Source organism: Hemitrygon akajei, chromosome 5, assembly GCF_048418815.1.
Source record: "Hemitrygon akajei chromosome 5, sHemAka1.3, whole genome shotgun sequence".
Classification (NCBI taxonomy): Eukaryota; Metazoa; Chordata; class Chondrichthyes; order Myliobatiformes; family Dasyatidae; genus Hemitrygon; species Hemitrygon akajei.
Genome location: NC_133128.1, coordinates 166402316 through 166413534, shown reverse-complemented (window position 1 = coordinate 166413534; position 11219 = coordinate 166402316). Strand labels below are relative to the sequence as shown.

Below are 11219 nucleotides of genomic sequence, written 5' to 3'. Positions count from 1 at the left end.
CTGTCCCTCTAAATAAGATTGGGCCCATTGGCACTCCGACATGGATCAAATGTTTGACAGTTCTTGCCTCACCGGAAATTTTGAGCACAATTCTGCAGATGGACTTCAAACAGAAAACAATGGAAATACTGTTTTGATGAAAGTTAAGTCTTGAATTAACCCCATAGAGAGAGAAATGAAATAAAGCAATGGAAATGCAAGTTCATGTCTAAATCCTTTCAAACAGAATTCACTCTCTTAAAAATTAATCTATTCATTCAACTTATCACAATTCATGCATGTATATTATTATTACAAGGTAGGTAGGTAGGAAATAGCATTTCATAAGTTAGTTTCTGTTCCCCAATAAATTGCAAAATCAGACCACTGAAGATTTGTCTATTTTTGTGAAAGATAATGAACATATTGTAATTGCACTCTTAATAAAATTAAGGAACTTTAATTTTTTTAAAACTTGTATTTTCAATGGTTTCTCCAATTACAATGAGAAAATACCAAAAAGGAAGCAGCACTCAAAATACAAATTGTGAGAGATGATTTTTCCACTCAATTCAGAACCTAGTATCCAAAAGTACAGCAGTATTAAAACTCATAATCCATTAAAATTCAGATATAAAACAACACTAACACTTCATGAGATTTATTTTCTATTACAATGAATTATGAAATAGATAAAAGATCTTTATATAATTTCCAAATCTTCAAAGGACATGGACCTATCGTACTGAAGTTACTGGAGTAATAATCAAGGAACAAATTCAAATATCATTGCACATTTAAAGTCAAGGTAATTAATTTCGCAAATATAGTTTAAAAAGACAACCTGGTTCGTTTCTTTCCTTGAAAGAAAGAAATGTGCCATTTTAAACAGACTTGTCCATACATGAAATTCTCAGCTGCCCTCTTGACATGGAGTAAATTAAATACCATTAAATGAAGTGAATGAAACAGAAAAGAACACAAATAAAAATGGACAGTATAGTTTAAGATACAGAAAAAAAAAATCCACTTGGAAATATCCTTCTCACAAACTACCCAAGCAAAAGCACAATGCAAATTTTACAGCTAATATTCAAATCCAAGGGCACATGCTACTCAGTTGCCAGGTCAGATCCACTTAAGGTGACAATACAGTATTGTCCTCCAAATTCCTGCAGTCCACCAGGACTCACAGGATTAGTTTAAATAAAGGTCAGCAAAAGTACTGGAGTCATTCACCACCCGTTCTCAGCTGATAAAACAGTGCTCCCGCACTTTTAAAAAGAGTTGTGGGGAGTTACAATAAACTCTAATGGATATTTCAGTGTTCATCACCAAGTGTCTTGGTAGTACCACCACCAAGCTATGCATACAAGTCTCTCCATGGTGGCTGATTTTAACAAATTAGTAGAGGACACGATTATACATTCCATTTTGTTTCTCTTCTCTTTGGTTGTCCGTCCGAATCCGATGACGACATCCACTCTTTTAACGGTGAGATCTTTGATGACTATACTGTCCTATCCTGTACCCACAAGTTCTATTGCAGGTGGGACATGTACATGTAGTAGTGGTGGTGGTAGTGATGGCAACCATGGCTACATTTCTCCTGGCTTTTGCTTACATCTTACTGAATGGCATACTACCTTTCCAAGTCCTGAGTTCCCACCATGGCGATTTTGAAAATATCAAATTATTCAAAAAATCCATCAGGTTTACTCATATTCTTCACAGGAAATCTGTTCCCTTTCATTACTCTTTTACATATGATTGCTGCCTGAAGTAAGCTAAATGGGATAAACACAGAAAAGATCAAGCACTCAAAAATAAACACCCTCAAGGCAGTGTGAATGATCAACAGCACTGTATTTCACCACAATCACTTTTACTATAATTAAGATTGGGGAAAGAGCTGCTTCAATTCAGAGTACAGGACTCACCAAGAATTGCTGTATCTGCACTTAAATGTGAGCTGTCAATTTGGTAAAGCCACGCAGGACAATGTGTTTTCTAACTAGCATAGATGCAGCTAAATGTGCAACTGATATGATCAAAGATCTGCAGTCCTACCACATTCATCCATGAATTGTAGTGGTTTTAAGTAGCTAACAGGAGGATTAAAGAACATCTCTAGACCCAAAAACGCATGTCCAGTTTGCATCCATCTTCAACCAGCCACACCCAGTGAAACATCTCACCTTCCTCTTGAACCCTGCCATCTCTTAAGCCAGTCTTCAACTAACTTGATTCACTCCGTGTGAAATTAAAAGAACTGATTCATGCAATAGACTGAGACTAAGTACACTTTGTATCAACAAACACAGGCGGCAGAAATAGCCGCATTACTAGTTTAGCGATTTCAGTGCAGTCACCACTATGGCGCCTGCCCGATAACGCAGACAACTGTATATATGTATCCCATCACAAAAAGTAGGACATGTTCATTCCGACTGTTATCCCATGAGAGAAATTCAAATTGTTAAAGTGACAGAGGATGTCATCAATAATGCATCCAATAGAAATTACTGTTAACTTCATCATACCAATGCTCACATTGGGTTTTGCCAAGATCCCATGGCTCCAGAGTTTTCATTCAAATACGAGCTAAGTAATCAAATTCCAAAAGGTGTTGTGTGCAACTGGCCTAAACTTCCCCATTGCATTTTGTGGATATGACATCAGGAAGCATGGTAAAATTGAAATCAATTTTTGGTATAGATGTTCAACAATTTCTACTACCATCTGTGCAGCAACCTCACAATTCTCCTACCCTGCTTCCTTTCAGAACTCCATTCCATTTCTGCAGTATGTCATTTATGTTATTTACATATTACCTATGATACAAATGGAGGCCATTAGTCATCTATACCAGCAACCCCACTCCCCAGAAAGTTACACTGAAATTTATTACCCCCATATTCCTATCAATTCTCCCCCACACTAAAGGCAATTTGCAGTGTCAACATGTACAATTTTTGGGATACAAAAGGAAACCATAGTACTCTGTACAAAACCCACATAGTTACAGGGAAATGGGAACTCTTCCTACAGACAGCAATGGGTGCCAGTATTGAACCTGAATCGTTGGAATTGAGAGGCAACTTCACTGTGCCACCCAATGACAATTTTGGCCATGCTGCTGAAAACCATACATCTGCTTTCATATCCTCCCTCAACAAGAAGCACAAATAGGATACTTGTATAATTATTGTCACCTAGGCTGCCACCACATTTAATTAATCACTATTTCCTGCATCTCTTGTATATCACTTTCAAATGTTTAACCTTATTCTCCGCTTTCAGTATTCTTAATATTACTACTGGCCTGTCATGCCATCCTTAAGTCATCACCAATACCTTTTTCCTTCCACAACAGCATCCCCATATCACAGAAGAAACAACGCCTGATCTTATCAGCATCTAAGGACCAATTTTTCAAGAGAATTCTATATTTATTCCACATTCTCTACAACAGGGAAAGGAAACACCGATTGCCAGTAGTTAATGGGGGCATCTCCATTTAGTGCACACACAACCTGGATCTTCTATTTGTTTATCAATCTGCTCAATTACTCCATATGCATTTGAGGAACAATCTCAAAATTAATCTGCTTTTACCATTTATATCTCCACTGGCCCCCATCATGTTTCTACATCCCATTCACTACTAACACCTTTTGCAATTTAATATTTCTGCCTTTAATAGACTTCCACACTAATTTCTCTTACATTCATCCAGTCCCCTCATTCCAATGAAAGGTAGACAATAAACCAATACATTAACTTTATCAAGTTTTTAAACACTTCATTCCTAAAATTTGCAGGGTTTTAAACGTACTTTATTCCTAACATTTGCAAATGTATATCACTCTTCACAATACAGGAAACAAAAGACAAACTACCTTCATATTTTTGCAGTTATTGTCAAGAGGAGATCAATTTTTCATTTACATACATTCCATGAGTGGAAGTCCAGGGTTCTGGTCCCTCTGTGCAGCAGCAGGAAAACCTTTTCCTGTGAAGCCACTGTGCTTCTTCGCGTCCCTCCGAAGACGACCTTGGAATGTATTAGCCTGCAACATTTGGCTGTGGACAGATCCTTAAACTACAAGAAAAGCAAGTTTCTGATAGACCGTATTTCACCGAGTTGATAACATCTCAGCTGCAAGTGATACTTACCTCGTGCGTGGTTGGGAGCACCCTTAAGCACACACAGTCTCGTATTCTCTTGACATTTCAGCATGAAACTCCACAAGCACAAAATGCATCTTTTCCAGATCTTATAAAGAGCACGTTCCAAATGGAAACCTCACCCTTACTACGGCCGCCTCCGAGACGGTTGTGGTGATGAAATCCAATTGTGCGGGATCGATCTGACAGAAAGGCCTTCTCATCAATCACGCTCTCCACAAAAACTGTCTGGCAGCGTGAACTTTAGCACTTCTTGTTCTCCTTCTGATAGTGTCCGACACTTGGAATTAGTGCATTCCACTCTGCAAACCAAAAGCTTGGAAAGAAATGTAATAAAAATGCCCTCAATGTCTGCAAGAGACATCGAACTCACTTGCCCAAGGTTGTTTAAATGCGGGGTTTCCTCATGTTGAAGATTTATTTGGACGTGGGCCAAGATAAAGGTATTAACTCCGTTTATGCTTCGCCCAACAAGTTAGATCAAGAAAAAAAACTTTCGTATAACTTCTCTTCACATACACGCATTTCAAACTCGTGAGTCAAAGTCAGTGACCACAGGCTTCGGAGAATTTTAACCCAGAAACTAGATACTGCACTTATTACACACAATTAAAGGCTAAGAAAAGGCTCACCTCCGTTCTTTAATATCTCATACCTCCACCGAGTTAACTTAGGGAAAACAAGATTTGCTTTTAAAGGGACTGCAAAAGAGAGCAATAATAATCAAGCGTTTGTTTTCTGGCATCGACCCCCTTCTGAATCATACTAAAGTCCACGACATGTTATAGCCCCGGCTGGTTCAGGAACGCCTTTCTGCCTTGGAGGAAGACGGTTTCATTCTTTTAAAACCGCATTTGACATTTAAAGATCGCAGGATGAGGCAGCAGACCCGATGAGTCCTCGAGTTGCTACGAGCGCAGGCTGACTGTGAGTGGGCGACACCTCCCCCTCCAGCTCACGTGCTCTGCCGGCCGTTACCGGTCGCCGCGCGCCACCTTCTCTCCCGTGCCCGGGAGCGCGCGCACCTCATCTCCCGCTACTGCTCACCCCGCGCGTGCGCGGCAGCGTGCACTTAGTGCTGCTGACTCGGCGCGATCCTTGCGCCGGCGGCGGGAGGCGAATTAAACAGCCGAGCGTGTGTGTGTGTCTAAGGAGAAATTGAGCTCGGTTTCGGAATCAAATGATTCAGACCGTGGGCTCCTGACACTTTTTCTAAATTTCCTTTCTCCCTGTTTCCCTCTACTTGGATTATCCCCCCCTCCCCTATACACAGATATTTTTTTCGCTAAAGGAAGCCGTATTTGTTTTAAAAGCCCTCTCTTGAACATCGGCTGCCCACCCGTCATTTCGGCCACAGGCCTCGGGCTCGGATCACTCTCATAAAAGGTAAGGAGGAAGTTGGCCGTCAGTTTTTTGTTTCCCCCTCCTTCCAAAAGGTAGAGCATTCGGTCGGGAAACTTGATAAATTCCTCCTCATTGTTCCAGCGGTTGTTGAGTGAGCCGAGTTCATGCATCAGTGGCTGAGACCACGCTGATTGGAGCGCCCCTCGTTATTTTAAAATACATCCTTAAAGAAAAATAGTCACCCAAACCGGACGCACATCTCCCAACCTGACCTGCTTTAGACATTCCGCCCTTAACTGCTCCATTCTTAGTCCTGACTTCTCACCCCCGCCCCCTCCCCCTCCCTTTAAATGACCGTCAAGATCTTTGTAATGTTAAAATCCCGAGCAGTGCCACCTTACACAACAAAACCTCGTTATACAGCGGAGAGATTTCTCTCTCCACTTCTTCCCCATCCAAAAACAAAGACAACTTGATATTTTTTTTGCTGAGGATATACTTTATATTCCTTAAATTATGCTTCTAATTTCCGTCGATGGTATGTAAATTCAATGCAAAGTGTGTTTTTATATCCTTTGGAGGGAAGGGGGGCGGGGAGCGAAAGAGAGAAAAAGCCAACGTTGCTGTCTGGTTGTCCGATCTGTGACCACAAGCATTGCTTGTTGATGTCCATGCGACTAGATACTTCTAAATAGTATTTGGGCGACTTATTCCTTCTCTTTGGCAGGTGTGCTAATATCTGTGGGTTCTTTTGACGCTAAAGGTAAAATGTCCAGCGACAGACAGAGGTCTGATGACGAGAGTCCGAGTACGAGCAGTGGGAGCTCGGATGCCGACCAGCGTGACAACCCGCAGGAGGAGAGGAAAGAGCCATCCTCACAGCAACAGCCGAAAAAGAAAGACCCCAAGGTATCCAGCAAAACAACAGCAAAACTCTCCACCAGCGCTAAAAGGTAAGTACAGCCCTTCGTTTTTTTAAAGCAGTTTTTCCGCTTGAGTACCGGCGTCTTGCCAATTCTGGTTGCACTCCTATAAAGTCCTTATCGAATAGGTCAATATAAACACTTCTCTCATCATTTGCATATAAGCTCGAAAAGAGAATAATACGGGGTATTCCGATCTTTACTGGTTTAGAATTGCCTTATTTGAATCGCTTATGTACTCTTCTACCATTTTTAGTCAAAATTACATACATAGTCAAGCGACAAATAGTGGAAATTTATGAAAACTTGTCCTGTTATGGGATTTGAGTATAACGTTGCTGAGAACAAAGAGGAAGCAGCCATGTTTTCCACTTTGGTTGGGTGAGCTGCTGAGAAAAGGATGGTGATAGAGGGCACTGTAATCGTTCTTTTACATCTGAATGCAACACAGTATTTTGTACTGAATATCTCCATCAATTTTCAGAATTCAAAAGGAACTGGCTGAAATCACACTAGATCCGCCTCCGAACTGCAGGTAAGTGAGGCTGATCAATTAGCAGTTTGCAATATGTGATTTTTGGTTACATTACAGAGGTTCAGTTAAAGTGAATGTCATGTGTGTGGATACATGTAGATTGTAGCTTTCTGGACAAACACAGGCAATTGTACGCAATTTTTATCTTAAGGGTATGTGATAAAATGTAAACTGAGTAATTGTTATTGGCATTTGTCACAGTAAATGATGGATTTATTTGAAAACTTGAAAGCATACCAACATTTCACACAAGATTTATTAAGTTTTTTGATAGGTACTTTGCTGTTGCTGTGTACATGTTAGTTTTCTATCATTTGGAAAATAGTGTGAGAATGAGTTGTATTTGGGGGCGAGTTGATAGCAAAGAATTAGCTGAGTTTGATTTGTGATGTTGGAGTTTAGCATTCTTGATTCCTATGGAACAGCACTTTTTAATATTCCTAACATAAAGCTTGCTTTTAAATTGAAATGGTAAATCTTCAAGTTTTACTTGTTCGGTAACCAGGTTTTATTGATTAAGTGCTGTCAGTAGTCAAATTAGTAATGTTTTACCAGAAAGCTTATTTCTTTGTGGAAGAGAAGATAACCATACTGGGATTCTACTGATAAAAATAATTGAGATCTTTGCACATAAATTGAAACGTGCAAAAATAATAGTTTATGCTCTAGAGAAATTGGAAATTGTATTTTTTAGGGGTTAGATTTTTTAATTTAATGACAGTGTGGCTGTAGGACCTTCTGGCCCTTTGAGCCACACCACCCCAGGGATCCCCAAACCCTGATTAAACCGAACTTAACCATGGGCAAATTTACAATGATGAACTTACCTACCCGGTACATCTTTGGACTGTGGGAGGAAACTGGGGCACCTGGGGAAAAACCCATGCATTCCACAGGGAGGACATACACCATCCTTTTAGAATGGTGCCAGAATTGAACTTTGGAACACCTCGAGCTGTAAGATTATTGAGCTAACCACTATGCTACTGATTTTCTGAAAGTAGTATGCTCAAAATCCTATTTCTGTGCTGTATTACCCTGTAACTTAATCAATGTGGTGTCTGGACAAATAGTATGATGTATTTTATTTTAAAAGATGGCAAATCAGTCAGGAGTATGGAAATCAAGTTTATGTGGAGTCTTTATCAAAGGAAATGGCTTTGATTTAAAAATTGAGCTTTGAAATACAACTTTTATTCACAGTAAATTTTAAAGTTTGTAATTTGAAATTTGGTGACATTCGTATAAACAGACAGCTCTACAGTATAATACATTTCATACTTTTAAGATGAAGAATTTTACTAAAGGTCATGAACATTTTGTTAATTGGCTTTTTATTCAGATTACTTAATTTTAACTTGGAGTCTTTCAAGTCTTATCTTAAAATATAACTATAAATTTAAGATGTTCTCATGTTTGTCAAATCTCATAGTTGAAATTGTATCTTTTGCAAGACTTGGGTTTTTGTATTAGTTTTACAAAATCCAAGCAAATGGGACTCTTATAAATTATTGTCATGTTTGCTTCTTGATTTGGGCTGGTAAATGGCCATTGAAAAATGCATTACTTCTAATGACCACAACTATAATACTCTCCAAAGCATAAAAACTTAAAATGGATTAAAATGTAAATGATACTAAATGACAAATGAAATGATAAGTTCTTTATACATTTTTCTAAAAACTTTAAAGTTTCCTCTGGCATATAGTACATGATCTTTTCTGCATTTATCTTGGAAAATAAGTTACTGATCTCTTGGTAAATTAAGTCTAATTTAGCAGTGTGTTTCAAAGTGCCAGTTTTTACAGTTGCTTAAATCTGGTTTGTAGTTATTTGTTGTTGTAACTTGGCTTTATGTATCACTTCAATGTATAAAATGACCTTAGTCACTTCTCAGGAGTGCATTTGGATAGATTGGCTAAATGAAGCAACCAGAGAGATGACTAAAAGCCAAGTTAGTATTTTAGAGGACGGTGACACAGAGCAGATTTGTGAGTGAATTCCAGTGCATGTGACCAATTTTAGTTGAATCCAGTATCACCAGTGGGGTAGCAGAAGTAGATGATTGCGCAAAAGGTGAGTATTTGAATGGTTTTGAGTAACTTGGGAAGAGACAAAACCATTTAGGAATTTGAATACATCAATAAGAATGTTGTAGGAGTTGGTGAACTATAAAGTAAGCGCAGTGGTTTTTGGGAATTCGAGCTGTGGATGGGAAGTAGGATTTGGGCAGCAAACTTCAGTGGAAACTGTATTGGAGAGGTACAAATGTTATGTATTTTGGAATTGACAACTTGTTTAAAGAACAGAAGAATGAAATGTTGGCTGGAACAGAAATGACTAGTTAATTTCTGGAAGTGAAGTTTGCTTTCTGGAAGTAATACTGAGATCAACTGGTGTTACATTTTAAAAAGAAAAATACTTAATTTTGGCAGCCTTGTTCAAGTAGGTCCCTTGCAAGTGCACTGAGGAAATGTATTTAATGAGGAAGAAAGCTCTATGGAAACAGTTATTTTTGTTTCAAGAATTTCTTTTGTAGGGAGAAAGGATTTTATTGGGCTGCTGACATTCCTGGGCCATTCTAACTTTTCACCAAAATTTTCTGTTGGAATGAAGTTGGTGTAAGCAAGTAGGGCAGTTTTGTATTTTACTTCCTGAAGTTGGTGTAAGTGAGTAGGACAGTTTTGCATTTCACTCCCTGAAGTTAGTGAACATTTTCTATGTTTTCTGATACTTTGATCTGAGTACATAAAGAATATCTGCTTCATGGCATAATAAAAAGATTTATAGCAATAATTTTCATGTCATGGTGTCATCATGTAGACTCCTGAAAAGTCTGTAATAAGTCAAATATTGCTGACAGTATTCTTTGTAAAGTGTCACTTCTTTAAGGTTTATATGAAATCCAAAGGAAACATGGTTGATCTACATTTCCCCAATCCTGGTTAGTGTTATAAAAAGTATAGAAATGCTATTCCTATATTGTGCACCATGTTTGCACAGCTTTTAGAGTAAATTCATACAAGTAGTCTGGGAACCACTTGGAACAGCTTGCAGATATCTGAGGTTTTCTTTTCTCTTGTTGAAAAATGTATGATTTGATTAAATTAAGTAGTTTTAGTTTGCATTTGGGAAATTATTTCATTTAAGTATTAAGAACATTGCATACAGACTTTGTATTACAATATACAATTGCCAATTGCATTTAATTGTCCATTCCTCGATGTCATTGAGAAGGTGGTTGTGGGTTGCCACCTTGAAATTGTGTAATCCTCTGTGTGTTTTCCATAATGCTGTTAGAGAGAGAGTTCCAGGATTTTGACCCAGTGATGGCGAAGGAATGGTGAAGTATTTCCAAGTCAGAATGGTGTGTGGTTTGGAGGTTACCTTCCAGTTGGTGGTGTTCTGCTGCTTTTGCTGCCCTTGTTCTTCATGGGTTGGGAAGGTGCTTTTAAGGAGTCATGGTGAGTTGCTGCAGTACAGTGATAGTACAAACTGATGCTACTGTGTGCAAGTGGTGGAGTGAATGGTTGTGGATGAGGTATCCCTCAAGCAGCTGCTATGTCCTTAATGGTGTCGAGCTTCTTGAATGTTATTGAAGCTGCACTTATCTAGGCAAGTGGAGAGGATTCCATCACACTTGTGCATGTGGCTATTCCATTTCAGTTTCTGATCAGTAGTAATCCCCAGAATATTGATAGTGTGGGATTCAACAGCCATTGAATATCAGGGGCTGCTGGATCTTATCTTGTTTATTGTCAGACATCTTCACTATCTGAAAGGCCAGTGCAAATATGTTATAGTTATGGTGGAGAGTTCTTTTTAAAGAAAATTGCTGTGCGTATGTCTTAATGGAACTAGTAATATTTGTAAACACTTGATATTACTAGTTGGGTTGCAATTCTGGTAATTCAATAGGCTGGTGTTAATGAATTGGTGAAATTTGAGGGTTTAACATTTTGGATATGTTGTCAAAGACAGATAATTTGTAAGTTGTAGAAACATTACAACTTACAATATAACTTTAACATGCCAGACTAGTTAAGATTTGAGAACTGCAGTCTCAAATATCCCCCTGTACCCGTGCTTTATCAGCAATCAGACATGCTCTCTAATCCAGGTAGCATATTACTAAATCTTCTCTGCACCCTCTATGAAGCATCTGCATCCTTACTTTCATGAGGAAACCAGAACTGAACATAACACTCCAGGCGTGGTGTTGCCAGAGTTTTATAGAGCTGCAACAT

General features: G+C 38.7%; 1 protein-coding gene and 1 long non-coding RNA gene across 4 annotated transcripts in view; one reads left to right on the top strand and one right to left on the bottom strand.

The window, feature by feature from the left end:
* Positions 1-423: 423 nt before the first annotated feature.
* Positions 424-5064, bottom strand: LOC140728408 (uncharacterized). The gene is made up of 2 exons (XR_012099062.1): positions 4159-5064; positions 424-4084 (listed from the first exon to the last, which is right to left on the bottom strand). It is a non-coding gene; the product is annotated as an uncharacterized lncRNA (long non-coding RNA).
* Positions 5065-5292: 228 nt separating this feature from the next.
* ube2e3 (ubiquitin-conjugating enzyme E2E 3 (UBC4/5 homolog, yeast)) overlaps positions 5293-11219 on the top strand; it is a 135985-nt gene continuing 130058 nt past the window's right edge. The window contains exons 1-3 of one of the 3 annotated variants that reach the window (XM_073047091.1): positions 5293-5556; positions 6242-6467; positions 6922-6972. In XM_073047091.1, coding sequence (XP_072903192.1) covers positions 6283-6467; positions 6922-6972 — 236 coding nt within the window. In that variant the 5' untranslated portion in view covers positions 5293-5556; positions 6242-6282. Of the gene's footprint in view, positions 5557-5847; positions 6053-6241; positions 6468-6921; positions 6973-11219 lie in introns of those variants that run through there. The other 2 variants (XM_073047090.1, XM_073047089.1) reach the window with 2 other exon arrangements.